This window comes from Betta splendens, chromosome 6 (genome assembly GCF_900634795.4).
Source record: "Betta splendens chromosome 6, fBetSpl5.4, whole genome shotgun sequence".
In the NCBI taxonomy this organism is placed as follows: Eukaryota; Metazoa; Chordata; class Actinopteri; order Anabantiformes; family Osphronemidae; genus Betta; species Betta splendens.
Window position 1 is genome coordinate 14,134,237 of NC_040886.2, and position 17,528 is coordinate 14,151,764.

The window sequence follows — 17,528 nt, forward strand, 5'->3', positions numbered from 1 at the left end:
TCTCAAATTTTTTTTAGTATTTTAACAGGTATTTGTTTTGCTTTTTGATCAACTGTTACAGTAGCTACTGATACAGTGATGGTACAGGTGTTTAGTAAATCAGAATTTACTTTGTGTGGCACTGCAGCAGCTGTTGGTGAGCTGTGCTGCAGCAGAGTTAATGGGGCTTTTTAACGAGTGCGGAACTGTCTTTCTGTCCAAACGGACCACAGCCCTTCGCTTTCTCCACTCGTTCTCAGCCTGATGTTAAACTCCATCACCGCACGCCTCTCCTTCTGTTGGTCTTTGCAGCTTTGCAGATACTGTTTCCACTGCCACCAGAGCGAAGCGTCCCTCATGCACATCTGCAGCGATTCTCAAATTGCACCATGGCAGCGTGGTGTAAAGGATTCAGTGCTTCACTTCTCCATTCCTTCTCCTGCCACAAAATCGGTCAGTTAGTTCCAAATACGTGGCATTCACAGCCTTGGCTGCGGCAGCAAATTTGTGGTTCTTAACAGCAAGTGAATTGCTTGGAAAATGGCAGTGTTTTGTTTGAGAGGGGTTCAAAAAGAGCCAACGTAGTGTGTGTGTGTATGAAAGTATGTGCATGTGATTCCCACACAGGCCCAGCACAGCCACTTTGTGTTGTTCTGTATGTTAGCGGTAAAAACAAGGTGCCGGAGGGGTGGGGGGTAGTTGGGGATGCTTTGGAAAACCCTAGACAGCAATGTGTTCCTGTGTGAGTGTGTGTACTGTATGCGTCTGCCCCTTATGCAGAGACGCTGCAGCCGAGGTGATTGGAGAACAGAAGTACTGTTTGCGGGTGATTACCTCTCAGTCTGTTGTTACACACCAGCAGCTCTTTAGCATCGCAGAGTGCAGCTTCACTTGACACTTTGTAAATCTGACACATTAGGCCCACATGCTGCACACACTTGCACGTAATGACACAATATGTTGTTGCCATGTGAAAAGCTCTTAAATCACTTAGCTTTGATTATTCAGTTTGAACTCCACTTAAAGAGTTTGATGTTTCCCAGCATAGTGAGAAACTCGTCAACATCTAGGTTTAAGAAAACCTTTAAATGCTCCAGGATGAAGACAAATGCCAGCTTGTTTTCCTGAGTCTTTCATCCAACAGCACCGATAACTCGGCTTGATCGCTTCTGCGGTCACACACACATGCATCAACATAAATTTGACGCATCTCAACAAGCGAACACATGCACAAACACAAACACAGGTGGCTGAGTCCAGAACAACCTTTACGTTGCCGCCTGCTTTGTGTGTGTTTGCGGTTGCAATCTGTGAGGTCAAATTTATTACTGTCACAAATGGGCGGAATTATTTCTCTTTGAATGATTAGTTTTTAACCACGCACACACGCACAGACACACACTAACGGTCTTGCATGTTGATTTGCACATTGATTTAAGGGATATTAAAGCTCCACTGTTATTAATCATTGCTGATTATGTTTTCAGTGAAGCAGGATACAATGCAGGATAGATGAGGGTTGTAGAGCAGAGATCAGGCGTCTTTACATTCACAGCACATAACAAAGTGGTTGATCGAGTGTTCACTGGCCACAGTACTGTAAGTTGATGACCAATTCCTTGATTATCTGCATGGTGCACACACAGTCAGTCTGGAGTTTTTCCTGCATTCTTACATTAAATTAATAAAGTGTTTGAGTGTCAGAGCAGAGAGCGGCGAGCTGCTCCTGCCCTCTTTGATACGAAGGAAGGATCGTGTGACATGATGTCATTCCAACGATGTAATCACCAACAGACACACACCCTCATTAATAAGAGCAGCGTCATTTAGTGTCGGCTCTCAAGGACTTCCTCCTTGAGAGAGGAAAAATAAATGATGAAATGACAGAAGTAGAGAGAAAAGACAAGGAGAGAAGGTGAATGGGAACAAAGTGTGCGGCATGAAATAATAAATTAAATGAATGAAAAGCTTTAGTGTGGACACCTGACTACACAGTGGGACAGCATCCAGTATTTTCCTCTTTTTCACTCTGTAGCGTCCTGAGCTTTTATTTTTTATTCCAGTCAGCTTCCTTTAAATGTCTGCTTCATCTGCCACTGTTCACCAGCAGCCTTGCTTGACTGGATTATTATGTATGTGCATGTTGTCCATGCAGTGGACTGCAGACGCTCTGTGCAGAGCCCACAGTCTGGAGCAGAGCGCTGGTGCACCACAAGCCCAGATTTGTGGGAATGTGGCCTAGCTGCTCCTTTTCTGGTTTCTTTTCATGCACTCTTGCTTGTTTAGTTTGCTTTCAGCGCTTCAGCGCGTACACAAAGGTGCCTGAGACAGTGGTGGTGCAGTAATGTAGGTGAAGAGCCACGACTTGCAAACGACAAACCAGTGTTTTTAGTGCAGAAGGACATGAATGAAATATGAACCTTTTAACCACATTTATGTTTAATTGATTGTTTGTCTTTGGGTGCGGTTTTCTGACAGTGCAGCTCATGAAAGCAAAGTTAAGGAAGCGATGACTGCATTTCTCCAGCACACCATGAAAATCTCAGTCTTACATATCGGCCTAACACGAAGCTGATGTAACTTTAACTTAGACAAAAGCGAGCATGACCTGGATGGTGCCGTAACCTGGAACAGCAAAGTTTTATGTTTGTCTGACTGTTATGTTTATTATGTGGCGTTGAAGTAAATAGAAAATGTCTTGATTTATAAATTGTGAAAAGCAATAAAAGTATAATTCAAATAATTTTAGAAAAGAACTGTGAGTGACACCAGCCTGTTCTCCCACCGCCCTGTTCTCCTCCAGGTGTTCTACCAGAGCGTCAGTTTGGTGGAACCCAGTTTGTGTGCAGCGTCGTCGCCTCCCACGTCAGCCACCAGCCCTCCACCAGCTTCAGCTTCGTGTGGATCGCCCCCCCGCCCGGCACCGGCTGCGTCAACTTCCTGTAAGTCCCCACAAACAGCCAAGAGAGAATAAGGCAGACGATCCACAGATGGTTAGCCTTTATCATTTCAGGTTTTAGCTCATTCTTACTCTGTTTTATTTTATTTGCTGTATTTCCCACAAGTTTAGATGTGGTTTGATAGAAAGCATGTTTGTCCTTCCTTTTTCTCATTTTCCTTCGCCCCATCCTCCGTTTCATCTTGCTCTTCATCATTTACTCCATCTCTATCTGTTGGAAACAGACTCTAACTCTCCTTCTCTCTAGTTCTCTTGGCGGGTGATTAACAGCCTCATGCTGGTAATCAGTCAAAATGCAATTAGCAGCTGTGGCTGGAGAGAGAGAAAGGGAGGATTCCAATAATAACTGTTGCCGGTGAAGAGCACCACATTATAAAAATCTTTGAGAAAGTTGTGTTAAAAACGTTATAACATTGATAGATCCCACTTGGTTACTTCTCATAGTATGAGATCAAGAAAAGTCAAGTGTATTTTTAAAATAAATATTCGAGATGAAAACATTATTATCAACATGTGATTTAAGGCCTGGATAAAAAAACTCAAACTGCAAATTAATCCCTCATTCTTCTTCTCTCTTATAGCCAGTCATCCTCTTACACAACTTGAAAGACACAGCAAATTGCACATCAATGTTTTATAAAAGCCACAACTAAATTAAACATTTTGGCAGCACTAGCAAAGAATCCAATTCCTGGAGGGAGCCGTTAGACTATCAGACGGGGACTTTTATGCACAGAAAATGATTCAGCTGGGGAATTTGCTGAAGTGGAGCTGCCATTTAGACAATATCCACGGAGCCAAACAGATTTACTGGCTTTTTTGTCTGCCAGCAAACATATTTACTGTCAGCTTACGAGGATTGTGTGTTTCCTCCTTTCCTGCGTGTCGATGCATGTGGTTTATGTTTGCGTGTAAGTGTAAACCGCGCAGCAGGGGTGTGCTAGCGCTGGTGACAGCACGGCTGGCAGGGGGCCACAACTGTACGACAATAGGGGCCCCTGAGGCTGACCTTATCAAAGTCAGCCAGTCACACTCCAGCTGGCTGAGGACGCACACACACACGCACGCACACACACACACACACACACACACACACACACACACACTGCACCCTGTTCCACTTCAGAGCACCCATCGTCACCACTGAGTCTTCGTCTCTATAGCTGTCCCAAATCTGAGACTGTGGAACAACTAAAGTGTCTTTAGGTTCAGATTTGTTCCGAAACACATTTCACATCCACTGGAGTTTATTGAAAGGTTAAACGTTAATCAAAGTGGTAAACTTTACTGGAATTGTCAAATGTAAATAATGCCCTAGTGTCATGCCCTTGCTCATAAACCCTGGTCTGATTGATACAAGGACTGTCGTCCACATCCATGAGTGTTAAATTAAAGCCACAGACACCTCATGTCCTTCACAGCAGGGCTGGAACCAGTCTGCTGCTGCATTAATATGGGGCCGGTGAACACTTTTATGAGCAGTATTGTGGGAGTGTTCCTGGTAACAGATCACTGGCTGAAGAGTGTGATGGAGTGCAGTGACGTGGGCATTGAGAAGAACTCATTTTCTGTGTGGCTGTAAATTGCCCAAAGCGAAGGGAAGGCCTTGGAGGCGCAGAAGATAGAATGGGGAGGACACACACACACACACACACACACACACACACACACACACATACACACACAATTTTTTTTTATATGAAAAAATTAAGATAAAGATTTAACTCTGTGTCTATTTATCTATACGTAACATAACCATCAGCTACAGACTGAACAGGATTAGCTTTCATTTCTTGTCACCTGTCGCTTCAGCGATAGCTTTGCACAGTCTAGTGCAGTTCGGTTCATCCCAAACCATTGTCACAGAGGTTTTGCACCTGACGTCAGGATGCAGAAGTCTCTGCGGTTACTGTTACCGCAGTGAGTGGGATAGGCTGTTTGAGTGGCAATAAGCTTAAAATATCACCATATACACAGTGCACATGTGTGTTTAGTGTTTTTGAGCTGTGGTCTCCTGTGCTGTCTCCCTGTGGGCAGACTGTTGGCTTGGAGGTTGCTTTAATCACTGCATGCGAGCCCCCTTGTTCTTCTGGAGACACAGACGTCAGCAGACCCACAGTAACGTCCCTCTTTGTCATCACATACACACACTCGTTAGCACACTTCTGTTGTTCTTGCGCTACCTGTGGTTCCTGTGGACTCAGACTGAAGTCGGCGTATGTTGTGCTCAGACACAATGGAGCGAACACAATTGTTAGCTGTAATTGAAAAGGAAAGCTTTTTGTCCTGTAATTACGTTGGGTGTTGTATTATTTATACAGCCATCTGGGCAGATCTGTGACACAGTGAAATTCATGCGCACACACTGTTGTGTAGTGCTGTATGTAGTTTGTTTTCGTACAGCAGAAGCCATTTTAAAGTTAAAAAGAAATAATTTCCTACTCTGAAAACAGACATGTGACTCAGAATAAAGTGATCACATCTTTGTTTACATTCATGACAATGATGATTGCTCATCCACATCCAGCGACAGTCAGGTTGACAGGCAGCTTGTTGTATCAGTCAGAGGTCAACAGTCAGAGTTCAGGCCTCCCTCTGACAGATGACCTTAGTCTGAGTCTTATGCATCGATTTCCTATTATTTAAGTCATTTTGAGTCTGTTCAATATGAAATCCCTGGTTAAGGATTTCCCTGCATTATTAAAGACCCACATCGGCCCCTGGCCCTGTGACTGATTTACGGTAGATAAGGCCAGAGAACATGAATTATTGGTTCAAGGTAATCACCTTTTTGGCATTGTAGATATAAAAATATGTGAAGTAATGTGAAATATGACAGAGCACATAAATTCTATACTTTTTTTTTCAACATAAACTGACCAGAGCTGCAAATCTGACACAGTCCACCCATATAATTCCAATTTTCATATATCACACACTCTCATTTAAGACTCCCCACCCGTATCTGTCTTACTTGTGTTCAACCTTTCTAAAAGTTTTAAACTAGATCAGGTTTCATAAATGTCCTGTGCTCCTCAAAGGTCCAGCTGCTGTTTATTCTAGCGGTCTCTGCATTTGTGACACGCTCATATTTCCCAGGGGACGGCACACGGCCCCAGTAATGACATACATACGTCTGTGTACACACGCGAGACACATACACACACAGAGATACAGGACACGTCAGCGCTCGGATCAATACTACCACAAATTGTCCCTTTCGCGTCTGAGCTGCTCCGACATCACCGTTTCATCAGGAGGATGCGGTCCCACCTGCTGGCTGCTGACCTCCCCATAAATTTTAGATGAACTAGAGTGTAAAGATTTGGGGTGAGGGTGGGAAAACAAATGCTAACCGTGTTAACCGTGCTCAGGGGTGGGGGGTGACTTCCCAGGTAGTTTGTGTGAAATGATTGTCGCTGCAGCTTTGCCCTGTTGTGACAGATCGAGCATGTAACAGCGATGACTTGTTGGTTTTTAACCCTAGATAAATTAAATTACCTCGATAAACAGTTGAAAAAAATAAAATCAGTTTTTCAATATAAGTGTTTTCAAGGCTAAACATGATGAATTCTCCTCTGCAGGTGTTTGGTGATGGGGAACCTTTCGTTGTCTCTTCTTGTTTTCCTCCTAAGTGCTGTTGTTTTCCTAATCCCCATAATTATTACCTGCTAACAGTGGTCAAGGTCAGTTCCTCTCTCCCTGGCTGTGCACTGAGCAGTAGCCGTGCTTCTTCTGGCTCAGTTTAGAGCTGTAACTCTCTCTGACCCCGCGCTAACAAGCAGGTAATTTGCCAAGCAACTCCCAAATCCCTACTCTGTGGAGCTTTATTAAATTTACATGTTCTCCAAGAGCCTTTTTCAATTAATTAATTTGTTGGTGGAGTGAGGCAGAGGGGGTAATGTGGTTTCACAAAGGCAGAACCTTGATGGATCTGAAAATATCAAGGCTGGGTTAAAGTAAAAAAAAACCAAAACTTTACACCGATTCAGAATTTCTAATCAGTCATTTTAAATAAATAATAGTTCTTTATCTTTCTTTTGTTCCTTTGTGTCAGTTGTGCAGCACCAGACCCACCACTGCTGTTGTTTAACTTATTAGAGTCTATTAATCTAAGGACTTTAAATGCACCAAACTAAAGTGTGTTCACTTGTGTTTTATGCCTGTCTCTGATATAGTAAAAGCTAAATTTAGTGTCTATGTGGCTTTAGGGCGACTTATCCAACCTTGTTTGTTTGTGTGTGTGTGTGTGTGTGTGTGTGTGTGTGTGTGTGTGTGTGTGTGTGTGTGTGTGTGTGTGTGTGTGTGTGTGTGTGTGTGTGTGTGTGTGTGTGTGTGTGTGGTTAGCAGGGAGCTGTCAGCCTCCTGGCTCTTGGGGGATATTTATGACCGACAGCAACATGTAATCTAACATGCAAGACATGCTTGGTAATTACCCACTTCAGGCCCCTGTGGGAGCTTTCTGAGTGACAGCCTGTCCATCTGCATACATGTTAAAGCGCGTATATGGCTTGGAGTGAGCGTGGACTGGCTCCCTGACTTTCCTGGCATGCCTCACTGTTTGGCAGCACATTGACAGCGTTGAAAGACAAGGCCGCCTAACCCCCTCAACTCTGCTTTCGCTGACCAAATCCCACCAGCAGCAACAGCAGCAGCAGCCTCCCTCCCCCCTCAGTCTATCCATCGCTTTTCCCTCAATCCTCTATTTTTCATCTTTACCAATCCCCCTCTCTTCCCCGTCTTTCAGATTTGCTCTTCCAGAGTAATGAGAGGATGACACTTATTTTCACAAGATGAATGATCCCTCGTTTGAACAAGAAGAGGGGGAAAGAACCAACACATTTAGGTTCTTAATTGTCCTCCTCCACCAAAGAAAGTCAAATTAACATTTAGATGTTCAGTAAATGTTTTGTGTGTGTGTGTGTGTGTGTGTGTGTGTGTGTGTGTGTGTGTGTGTGTGTGTGTGTGTGTGTGTGTGTGTGTGTGTGTGTAGAGGGTAATGAGAGAGTGGAGCTGCTGTAGTGTGACAGCAGGACAGACGCTGGTGTCGCGCTACACCGCTCACACACGCTCTCTGACTGCGACCAAATGCCCTCTCCTGGCTTCCTCTAATGACATATGTGATATTAAGTCACATACTCTGTATTCAGACCACTCATTCACACCACACTCTCAGCAAAAGCGTATGTTTTTACTTAAAGGTAAGAAAGCAGCGCGATTTTAAACAATAAAAATACAATAGATAATTATATTTACTGCTTTTCCTGGTTTGGACCTGGTTACAAATATTATATGATTCACTGGGCATTGTTCTTGCTACTTGGCTGTGTGTGTGTGTGTGTGTGTGTGTGTGTGTGTGTGTGTGTGTGTGTGTGTGTGTGTGTGTGTGTGTGTGTGTGTGCGTGCGTGTGTGTGTGTGTGTGCGTGCGTGTGCGTGCGTGCGCGCGCGTGCGTGCGTGCGTGTGTGTGGCACTGAACAGAATCTGTCTAGTGAACTTGTGGCTTGTGCTTAATAAATATTTAGGGGCCTTGTTCCTACATCCCTGTTCATTACAAGCCATGTTTTCTTCATAAACACCAACCTTTAAATTAGTTTTACCCAATTTTGAAATATGAGTGTAATTAAGCATGTTTTCTCCGCAGCCCTGCACAAGCACTGGAGCCGTTTACTAATGAATGAGGGGCTTATTCATTATTCATGAGGAGAGATGAACATGTAAATGCCTCGGCACCTATGAAACGCCCAAGTCTGCGTGGCGGCGTAGAGTTTGGGAGGCGCGAGACAAAACCCACAGGGAAGCGCAATGAAGGCAAGCGCCGTGAAGAAGAAACAAGAGGCCTGATAGTGGATTTTTATATAACAATTGAGAAATTTTAAAGTTTTTCATTTTACTAAAGTAACAGGGAGACTGTTCAGATTGAGAGGATGTGTACATGAACAGCATTCACAACTGCCACGTGAAGCAATTTTTCTAACTACAGCTCTGTGTCCATGTGAGGCCTCGTGGATTTACAAGCCACAGATGATAGTTTTAATTAATACCAAAGCCTAATGACAGCATTCTGCGTTCGTCCGTGCCAGACAGATGAAACATGGCCTCCAACATGGCCTCCCTGCACACAGTGAGCAAGCATTCCTCTTGTCATCTGTATATTAGCTAAATATGTGGAGGACCCATGCACACTACTGCACAGGCCATTTGGCTGCAAGAGCTGCAAAAGAATTTCTAATGTTTTTTGTGGGTCACAAAGGACTTTTAAAAATTGCCACCACTTCCAAGCCCAGTTATCGCTCTGTCTCGATCGCCCTTTTGTGTCTAGGGTACTTACTTTATACACTATTCCGTTCTTATATAAATATTGCAGAAACCTGCAATAATATGTTTCATTATTATTGCTAGTGGTAAAATCCGCAGTAAGAGGAGTTTCTGTTCATTTTCTGTGTGCACATCCCAGTTTCGTTCTGCCTTCGCAAACGAGAGTGGATTTGTTTCAGCAGTGCAGTGAAGCGTGTCTCCTATCCCACTACACTTCAAGCCATTTTATTCTGTTATATTTTAAAGATCTCCCTAGTTTCAAAGCCATCATGCATTTCACAAGAAGACATTTACACTTACAAGGTGTACACATGCAGTACTGTCTCTTTTACTGTAGTGATAAATGCATGTTGAATTCAGTGGCATGTGTTTTTACAAGGTGTATGATGACACACTTTCAATACGCAATATGCAATAATATAGCGATAGCGTCTAAATGATGTCATTCGCATGTAAAGATTTTCTTATTGCAGCCTCAGAGAAGCTTCTTCATGAAATTGTGTTTCCGCTCGCTTTTACCCCAATGTCACATCATAATGAACTTCGGGAAATGTCCTGTTTTATGGAGTGTAAGATGCTTGAGCACATTGTGGTTTAGTGGGAAATGGTGCCATCTGTGCAGGATTAATCTTCATGTATTAAGCAGAGAGTAGTTACCGTTCTTGTTAGTGCTGTTAGCGTTAATGCCTTTTCTCCCCTTCTCTTCTGATTTGTCTCAGTGCCACAGCAACGCATCGAGGACAGATCCTTTTCAAGGATGCTCTGGCCCAGCAGCTGTGTGAGCAGGGAGGTAGGTATCATGATAACCCCCCTCCTCTGTCAAATCTACATTGCAGGCAATGTAGATACGTGCATTTATGTGCCCATAAATGCATGTATCCAAAGACACGTGTGCAACAAAACCAAACATAACCCCATCTTCCCACCTATTACTGTCCATCACATGCACGCATGGTCAGAATACGGATGGTGCGATACACTGTAGATAATCTGCTTCTTCATGACGGTGGAAGTTCAGCACTTCCTGGCTCTCTTTCTGCCTAATGATGCAGCCAGAGACTGAGATATTTGGATGTCCTATATTACCAGCTTAATTTCAGCTTATGCTAAACTCAGCTTCCCCCTTCTCTCTTTGCAGAAGATTTACTCTTTATGGACGTCACTTTTTTACCGCCACTTCCTGTGACAGCTTTAAGTAGCTATTGACAGACAGCGCAATCCCACTCCGCTTGCTGAGTGTGTATAATTGCTTGTTTACAGGAAAGACACCTCCTCCTCACTCAAGAACTCCTCCTTGTAGATCAAATTAGACTTTAATGCTGAAAGTAGGGAAATAAAGTAGCTGCTTCTTATTTTGCTAAATGTTTCGGGGGAAAAGAGCGAAATGTCTACTTCAGACTGTATTTAGTGATTTTTGGAAGGAATGAGATGAGCCACTCAGGACTTTTATAACGAGTGTGACCACTGCAGTGCCACTTTTCTGCTTGAAATGAGGCAGCACAAAGCCCTCAGTGAGTCCTGGAATGATGACAAAGAGCAACAAGTCTTGTCCCCTCCGTCTCCCTGCCTAAGAGATCACCCTCTCACCTCCACTGACACACTGCCCCAGTCCGCTCCCTCAGCACATGAAATATCTGCAGCCAACAACATTGACTTAGTTGCTCATTGCCAAGGCCCCGCAATATCACACTAATACACAACTACTCAAGACAAGCTGGAAAGCAGATTTAGACTTTATAAGACCTTGGAGGAGACAGGTTGTGAATGGACACAGACTGAGAAACCAGCAGTGCGGTAATATAAAAACTGTAATCTGGAGTGAACATGTGCCAGTGTGAGGGTGTAGGGGGAGGTGGAAGTGTTGACAGTGATAAGGGATACATAGCAAAGATAGCTATGGACTGTAGGGCTATATATAACTGGTGTCAGTAATGACAGCCTCATCCTATTGGTGAAGGAGAGATGGGAGGACAGAAGTAGTAGTTACTAAAAAAGTAAAACAACAAAAAGTAAGTGACTTGGTAGCGATAGGACTTTGTCATGGTGTTACACAAGCGTTACAGTATAAATGTAGAAATACAGTAGACTCAGAAAAGATGCTTAAACATCTTAGTTCCCTCAACAGAATGGCTTGACATCAGGGAGGCTGAAGCCTGTGAACGTTTTCTTTCCAGCAGGATTATTGGGCCACAGTCCCGAATTCACCCACAAAGGAAGGGCAAACTGCTCGTCCAAATCTTGGCATTAGCATTCAAAGTAGAGGGAAAGATATGGGCCAGCTCAAGCCACGGCAGAAGTTCATATACTTAAGACTGTGCTAAAGATGCTTTGAAGAGCTGAAAATGAAAGCTGTCTAAAGCAGGGCTATGATCCGCAGAGCAGATACTGTAGGAGGAGGAAGAGGATGGAGGAAGGAAACCAAGTGAAGTGAACGAAGGTGAAAAACCTTCAAATCAATTCTAATGTAAATACAACATATAAAGAAAAAGTCACTGTGGGACGTGGGACACGTGGCTTTGCCTCTCTGGAGTAGAAAGCTCCTGTGCAGGTTCACAGAGACAGGTGTTTGTTTTATTGTTTCCACTCCCTCCCCTAAAAGCCTGCTGAGATGTAAGCAGAGACCGGATGTGTGTGTTTGTCTAAGTATGTGGAAGTGTGTAGAATAATCCGTCTGGCATTGTTTGGGAGATGCCCCGTGCTGCCAAAGCCTCTTTATGCTGTGCCAGCATGCTTCTTCACCCAACTTCTTCCACTCTGCGTTGATCAGCACCCCATCACTTCCTGCAGCATCCGGCTCCCCGTGTGTTGTTATTCCTACATTCAGAAGACAAATGCTGCTGCAACAGAATGAAATGCAGTCGGCAGATTGTTTTGACAGGCGACTAAAGGTGCTCTAACGCATGACAAAGCAAAATGCTAAATTATGCCTCACATAAACGACGGGAAGTTTAAGAACAGACGGGCAGGTGAAATAAAACAGAACCAAGTGTCTGCTCCCACTGAGTGGCCATAAAACGCATATTAAGAGGAGAGGGGCTCTGAGAGGGCTCCTAAAGGGTGATCAGTGCTAAAGAGTGTAGTGGTTGTGGGTGTTGAATGTGGCTGCAGGCCGTCCATCACCCCTATCTCCCAACAGCAGGGCCACGAGTCCCCTCATTTCTAGCGAGGGGATAAATCAGGTCTTTATGGGCCTGGCCAAGTGCACTGCACCCCAGATGGATTATTAAAGGGACATATAACTCAAAGAGGCCAGTGCTCCCTGGGGGGCGCCTGATCATAGCACCAGTGGGGTGACGGGTGGCCGCCCCTCTTCCCCCTCTTCGCAGCCTACTTAGTCTGCCAGAAAGCCTGCTTTCCTGGCTAAACGCCGGGCGCCTGACGTGCCTCATCCCTCACCAGCCTCAAACCTTGAGACCTCGGCCGTCTATAACTCTTTTCCACTTTTGCATCCTGACTGTCGCCTCTGGACCTTGAGTCCTCTCCTCTCTCCTCTCTGTTCCTCTGCTATGTCAAGCTTTTGTCCTGTTCTTTGTGTAATTTCTGTTTCTAAGTTTTTGGAAACACAGTGTTGCTCCGCAGAGTCCTAGTCTCACCATTAACCTTCACTTCTACCCTCTCTTATTAACACCGCTAGGAATGTTAAAGGTGAGTCTCACTTACCTGCTGTCTGATAATTACATGATGCCAGTTAAAGCCCACACAGAGACCCTGGTTTTCGCTGAGTGAAATGGCTGACACGGCAGAACCACTTCTCTTTAGTCTTTGCAGCGGAGGATCAACGGCGTCCTGCGTCCTGGAGAGCCAGTAATTGCAACCACCGGTTAGACAGAGGGAGCGTGATTTAAAATGCACTTCATGTTGTCAAGGAAGTGAGTGAGACAAAGGCAAAAACTGTAATGAGGGGAGAATAAGAGAGAGTGGGGAAGTTTACATGGTGGGGAGAAATGGAGGACAGAGAGGAGATTAGAGCTGGAGGAGGGGGAGAAGATTTAACGTGACATGTGCCCTGCGCTCTTTGTGCCGAGATGTCTGAGTCTGCCAAAGCTTATGCTCACTTACCCCCCCTCGCCCCAAAGTACCCCAACCTGCTCGTCAGCACCTTTCCGACTTGGAACCTCCTGCTATTAGGTGCTTTTCCTCATGTGTGTGCACGTGTGTGCATTTACTGTAGCAGAGAAACAGCAAATAAGGTTGGGTCAGCCGTCGATTTACAGTGTGTGTGTGTGTGTGTGTGTGTGTGTGTGTGTGTGTGTGTGTGTGTGTGTGTGTGTGTGTGTGTGTGTGTGTGTGTGTGTGTGTGTGCGCGTGTGCGTGTCTGAATGCTATAAGCCCTGGCCAGGAAGATACAGGCATTAGCAGAGATGAGCCGCTAATAGAGGAGGCAGTAATTGAAGTCTTTAAGAAAGTGAGAGGGGATTAATCCAAGCGGAATGAGTGCCACTGTCTGCACCCCATGTGCAGGGGGTTCGGCAGAGAGACAGAATGGGTACGGAGCAAAGTGAGAGAGACAGCAGGAGAGCGTGATCAAGCATGGAGGGAGAAACTGTAAATGAGGCCTTTTTGGAAGCTTGAAGGGATTATCCACCCAAAAAAATCTTCTGGTCTCTTTTCCAACCAAATGGCCTCACTAGAGCAACTGAGGGTGATTTCGGAGGGTTTGTTGGAGAGAGAAGAGTGTCGAGAGCGAGAGGGTGGATTACCAGTTTTTGTGACTTCTCTCTTTTAAGGTTGAACATGCCAATGAGCACATGATCATGTAACCGGAGCTAGGAACTGTATGCTTTCATTTAATTTATATTTTAATAAGAATATTTAAAAGCCACAACAAGGATGAGACCCATCACACATGCTGGATTGATAGTTTATCTAAACATGTTTCGAATTAGCACACACTGGGGGATTAGAGGGAATAAAATACAGAGCACGAGGGACGGGGAGGGAGGCGGGAGGCTCTTTGATCTGCTTTTAATGGGTTTCATTGTCAAACCCGAGCTCCAGCCAAGGGGCGGAGGCGTCGCGGGCCACCGAGGCAGCAGCGACGCTCGCAGCCACCGCACGGCTCTGTCACACGGGCCACTAAGACTCGGCTTCTACAGTCAGCTTGAAACTTTAACGCCACTCGCTGGGTAATAAATCCACTTCTAAAAGCCCAGCACTTGTAACCGATGAGAGGAGATGATGGCAGCCAACCAACGTGAAGCTGGAGTTCAAAGTACAGACATTAGTAGCGCTACAATAATAAAACCCATTTCCAGTAATCCCTCCTCTCTTCAGGTCCCATTGTTTATATGTGGGCTTACTGTAGGTAGATTTTAACCCGTATCTCATAGTTAGTGTAAGCTTTGAAAAAAAATGAAATGAAATAACTTTGAATAAAACTTTGCAATGAGTCCTCGCTGACTTATCAGAGTGGATCTTATCAGGTGAGCTGCCTCGTCCTGGATGGAGAACACTGCTGCAGATTATCCTCCCCTTCAGTCTTAGAACCGCAGACCCGACCCGAGCAGAGTAAAGAGGCTCGGAGGGATTGAAGGGTGACATGCTCACCGGGGTCAAAGCCGCTGTGCTACTCAGCAGTCACCCATTGTAAAATGAGGTTTAAGGTACAGTAGACTCCAGAATGCAGCCTGAGTAGAGTGAAAATTAGCTCAACACAAAAGCAGTGTATTTTCTGCAGCACTTTATTTTTTGTTCTCCTTGGCTGAGCCTTAAATATCACATCATGTTCCTTTTACCAGTGTCGTACATAATAATGTGTCAAAGTTAATACAGTTTTCTAAAGATCGAAATCTATCAAATGCTGCAGTTAGACTAATAAATCTCACTCAGTTCTACATCTCCCATCTTTTTAAGTCCAGAGTTCACAGGCTCCGCAGCTTAATGGCACTTTGCTAAAGTTTGAATGCAGGCTGTGTTTCCAGCAGCTTAGTCCGAGCTACAAAGAGCGTCCAGCGCTTTCTTTTAAATAGCCACGCTTGATTCATTAAGCCTTAGCAGGCACCAGTCCCCTCCGTTCACCTCCTCCGAGCTCCGTGTCCCCAGGGAAGGATTGATGAGTGAGAGCGCTAGCAAGGCAGCGGCCACAGATTACAGCGCACGCGGCCTCTGGGGAGGACCCCGGTTAATTGGCATTGAACTGTTAATCATAGCTGACTGGCCCTTCATTACTGAGTGGAATTAACATCAGCAGCCGGGGGAATGCAGCCGTGGCCGGCCAGGACACGCAAAGTTTGTTTCACTCACTAGTGATTTAATGCCGGGCCCACACGCAGCTCACCATAGAACACGGAGCGGTTGTGGGCTTGCTTCATGTTCATGTTCATACTGTATATTAACACCCACCTGTGGATTCTTCGCTCCACTTTGTACAGAATGCTCACATTTACTGTCTTCTGCCTGTTGCAGCTCCCACTGAGTCCCCACTGAGGCCTAGTCTTTGTGAGTCTGGATTATTTATTGTTTGCTGTTATGATCATACAGAGTAGTAAAATGTATATTGTCTAACTGTCAGAGTTGTGCTTGTGTTGGTTTAGTGGACCTCCACAGTAAACATGCTGTGCTTCGCGATGACTTTGACTCCAACGTCTTGGCAGAGCTGGACCCCAGCATCTGGTGGGTGAACAGCTTCTTACAGTACTTCACTCCCGTGATATTTGTCCCGTAGCGTTTCCACAGCGCGCGCCTCTTTTGCTTTGTGCCTACTGTCCTCTGCCCTTTCTCCTCCCAGGTCCGAGTGCAGCAACTGCGAGGTGGGAGAACAGTGTGGTGTCCTGATGCACGGCCGAGCGGTCACGTTCTGTGAGCCCTTCGGAGAGCGAGAGCTGGTAACTGCCACGTTCGACCACGCTGGGATCACTGAGCATTTTCTGGCCCATTGACCTCACATTCCAACCAGCCACAAGCGCAGCTACGTCTGCTAAAGCACAGCACACCGAGTAAACCACACTGATGGGGCGCAGATACACTACATGGCACTCGATTGTGATCAAAAGCTAGGAATTTAGCTAATTCCAATGCAGTTCACTCCATAATCCCCTCAAAGCACTAGTCGTGCATTTCTACCACATTTACTATTATTGTATGTGACATTTACAGTAACAGGCTGCAAAGATATTTTTATGTTTTAAAAGTGACCAAATAAAACAAGTGGAACACACAGGACATATATAATATGTGACATGCTTTACTGTAACATGTTCATGTTACAGTAAAGCACAGACACATTAAGATTTATCAAAGCTTTACAGTACAGCAAAGCAGTACTTTGCTGTAAGAGATGAAAGCCACTCAGCACCAGAGAAGCATTTCGAAGCCTCATGATTGTATTTATTGAGTGATAAGCATTTGCTTGGTCTGTCACTGTTCCAATTGTTTGATGCCACTGCCTGGCAGCTCTCCTGTCAAGCGCAACAAGCAGGCACATCCAGGAAAACAGAAACACTCACACAGCCACAAACACCACAGCACCGATAGTCAGAACACACACGCATGCACACGCGCGCACACACACGCACGCACGCACGCACGCACGCACGCACGCACGCACGCACGCACGCGCACACACACACACACACACACTTTTAGCTTTTTAATTGAATAACAAGAAACAAATCAAATTGCTTCACTAGGCCGACTACTGACTGTCCTGTGTTTTCTCCAGACCACAGTACCTCTGAACACCAGCACGGCCTCAGTCCTGCAGTTTGCACTGGGTGAGTAAATTCTCTGCTTGCTGTGTACCTGCGTTAAGCAGATTCTGTGTAACATCCATTTACAGGAAGTCCTCTTTAAATATCATGGGCCTGTATGCAACAGTCTACAGAGGCCAGATCTTAGGACACAGCCATGTTTTGCATTAGTAATCCGACCGGTACACGGTGCATGTCTTTTCTTCTGTCTCTTTGTCTCTTGTTGCTCTCCCTCATCCCACAAAATGAATGATTTACAGTATTCTAGAAAGACACCCAGCAGGCCATGGCAGAGTTTTAGAGGTGTTGTATTTTTCATGTCCATTACATGCAACCTCTGTTCCTCATGGGACCACCACTGGGTGGAAATGGGAGCACTGGTACATACTGTACTGTACTATGGCGATGACCCCTCTCCCCTACAACCCCCTCTCATGTTTCTCTTCCACTTCCTTTCTTTCTCTCATTGGGTCGTTCCATGCTTGCATCAATATGAGTTTGTGTTGCGGTAGTTGTGCAGTGAAGTGGCGGCAGGTTAATGCGCGGCTGTACTTTAGGGTTGAAGCAGCACGGCAGGACACACGG

At 45.2% G+C, this 17,528-nt stretch overlaps 1 protein-coding gene across 6 annotated transcripts in view; it reads left to right on the top strand.

Moving 5' to 3' along the window:
* The window catches only part of reln (reelin), a 69,949-nt gene that overhangs the window by 24,851 nt on the left and 27,570 nt on the right, over positions 1-17,528 (top strand). For all 6 annotated transcript variants that reach the window (XM_029152849.3, XM_029152852.3, XM_029152854.3 and 3 more), the window contains exons 3-8: positions 2,783-2,921; positions 9,975-10,045; positions 15,661-15,693; positions 15,789-15,867; positions 15,983-16,079; positions 16,916-16,967. In XM_029152849.3, coding sequence (XP_029008682.1) covers positions 2,783-2,921; positions 9,975-10,045; positions 15,661-15,693; positions 15,789-15,867; positions 15,983-16,079; positions 16,916-16,967 — 471 coding nt within the window. The remainder of the gene's footprint in view (positions 1-2,782; positions 2,922-9,974; positions 10,046-15,660; positions 15,694-15,788; positions 15,868-15,982; positions 16,080-16,915; positions 16,968-17,528) is intronic.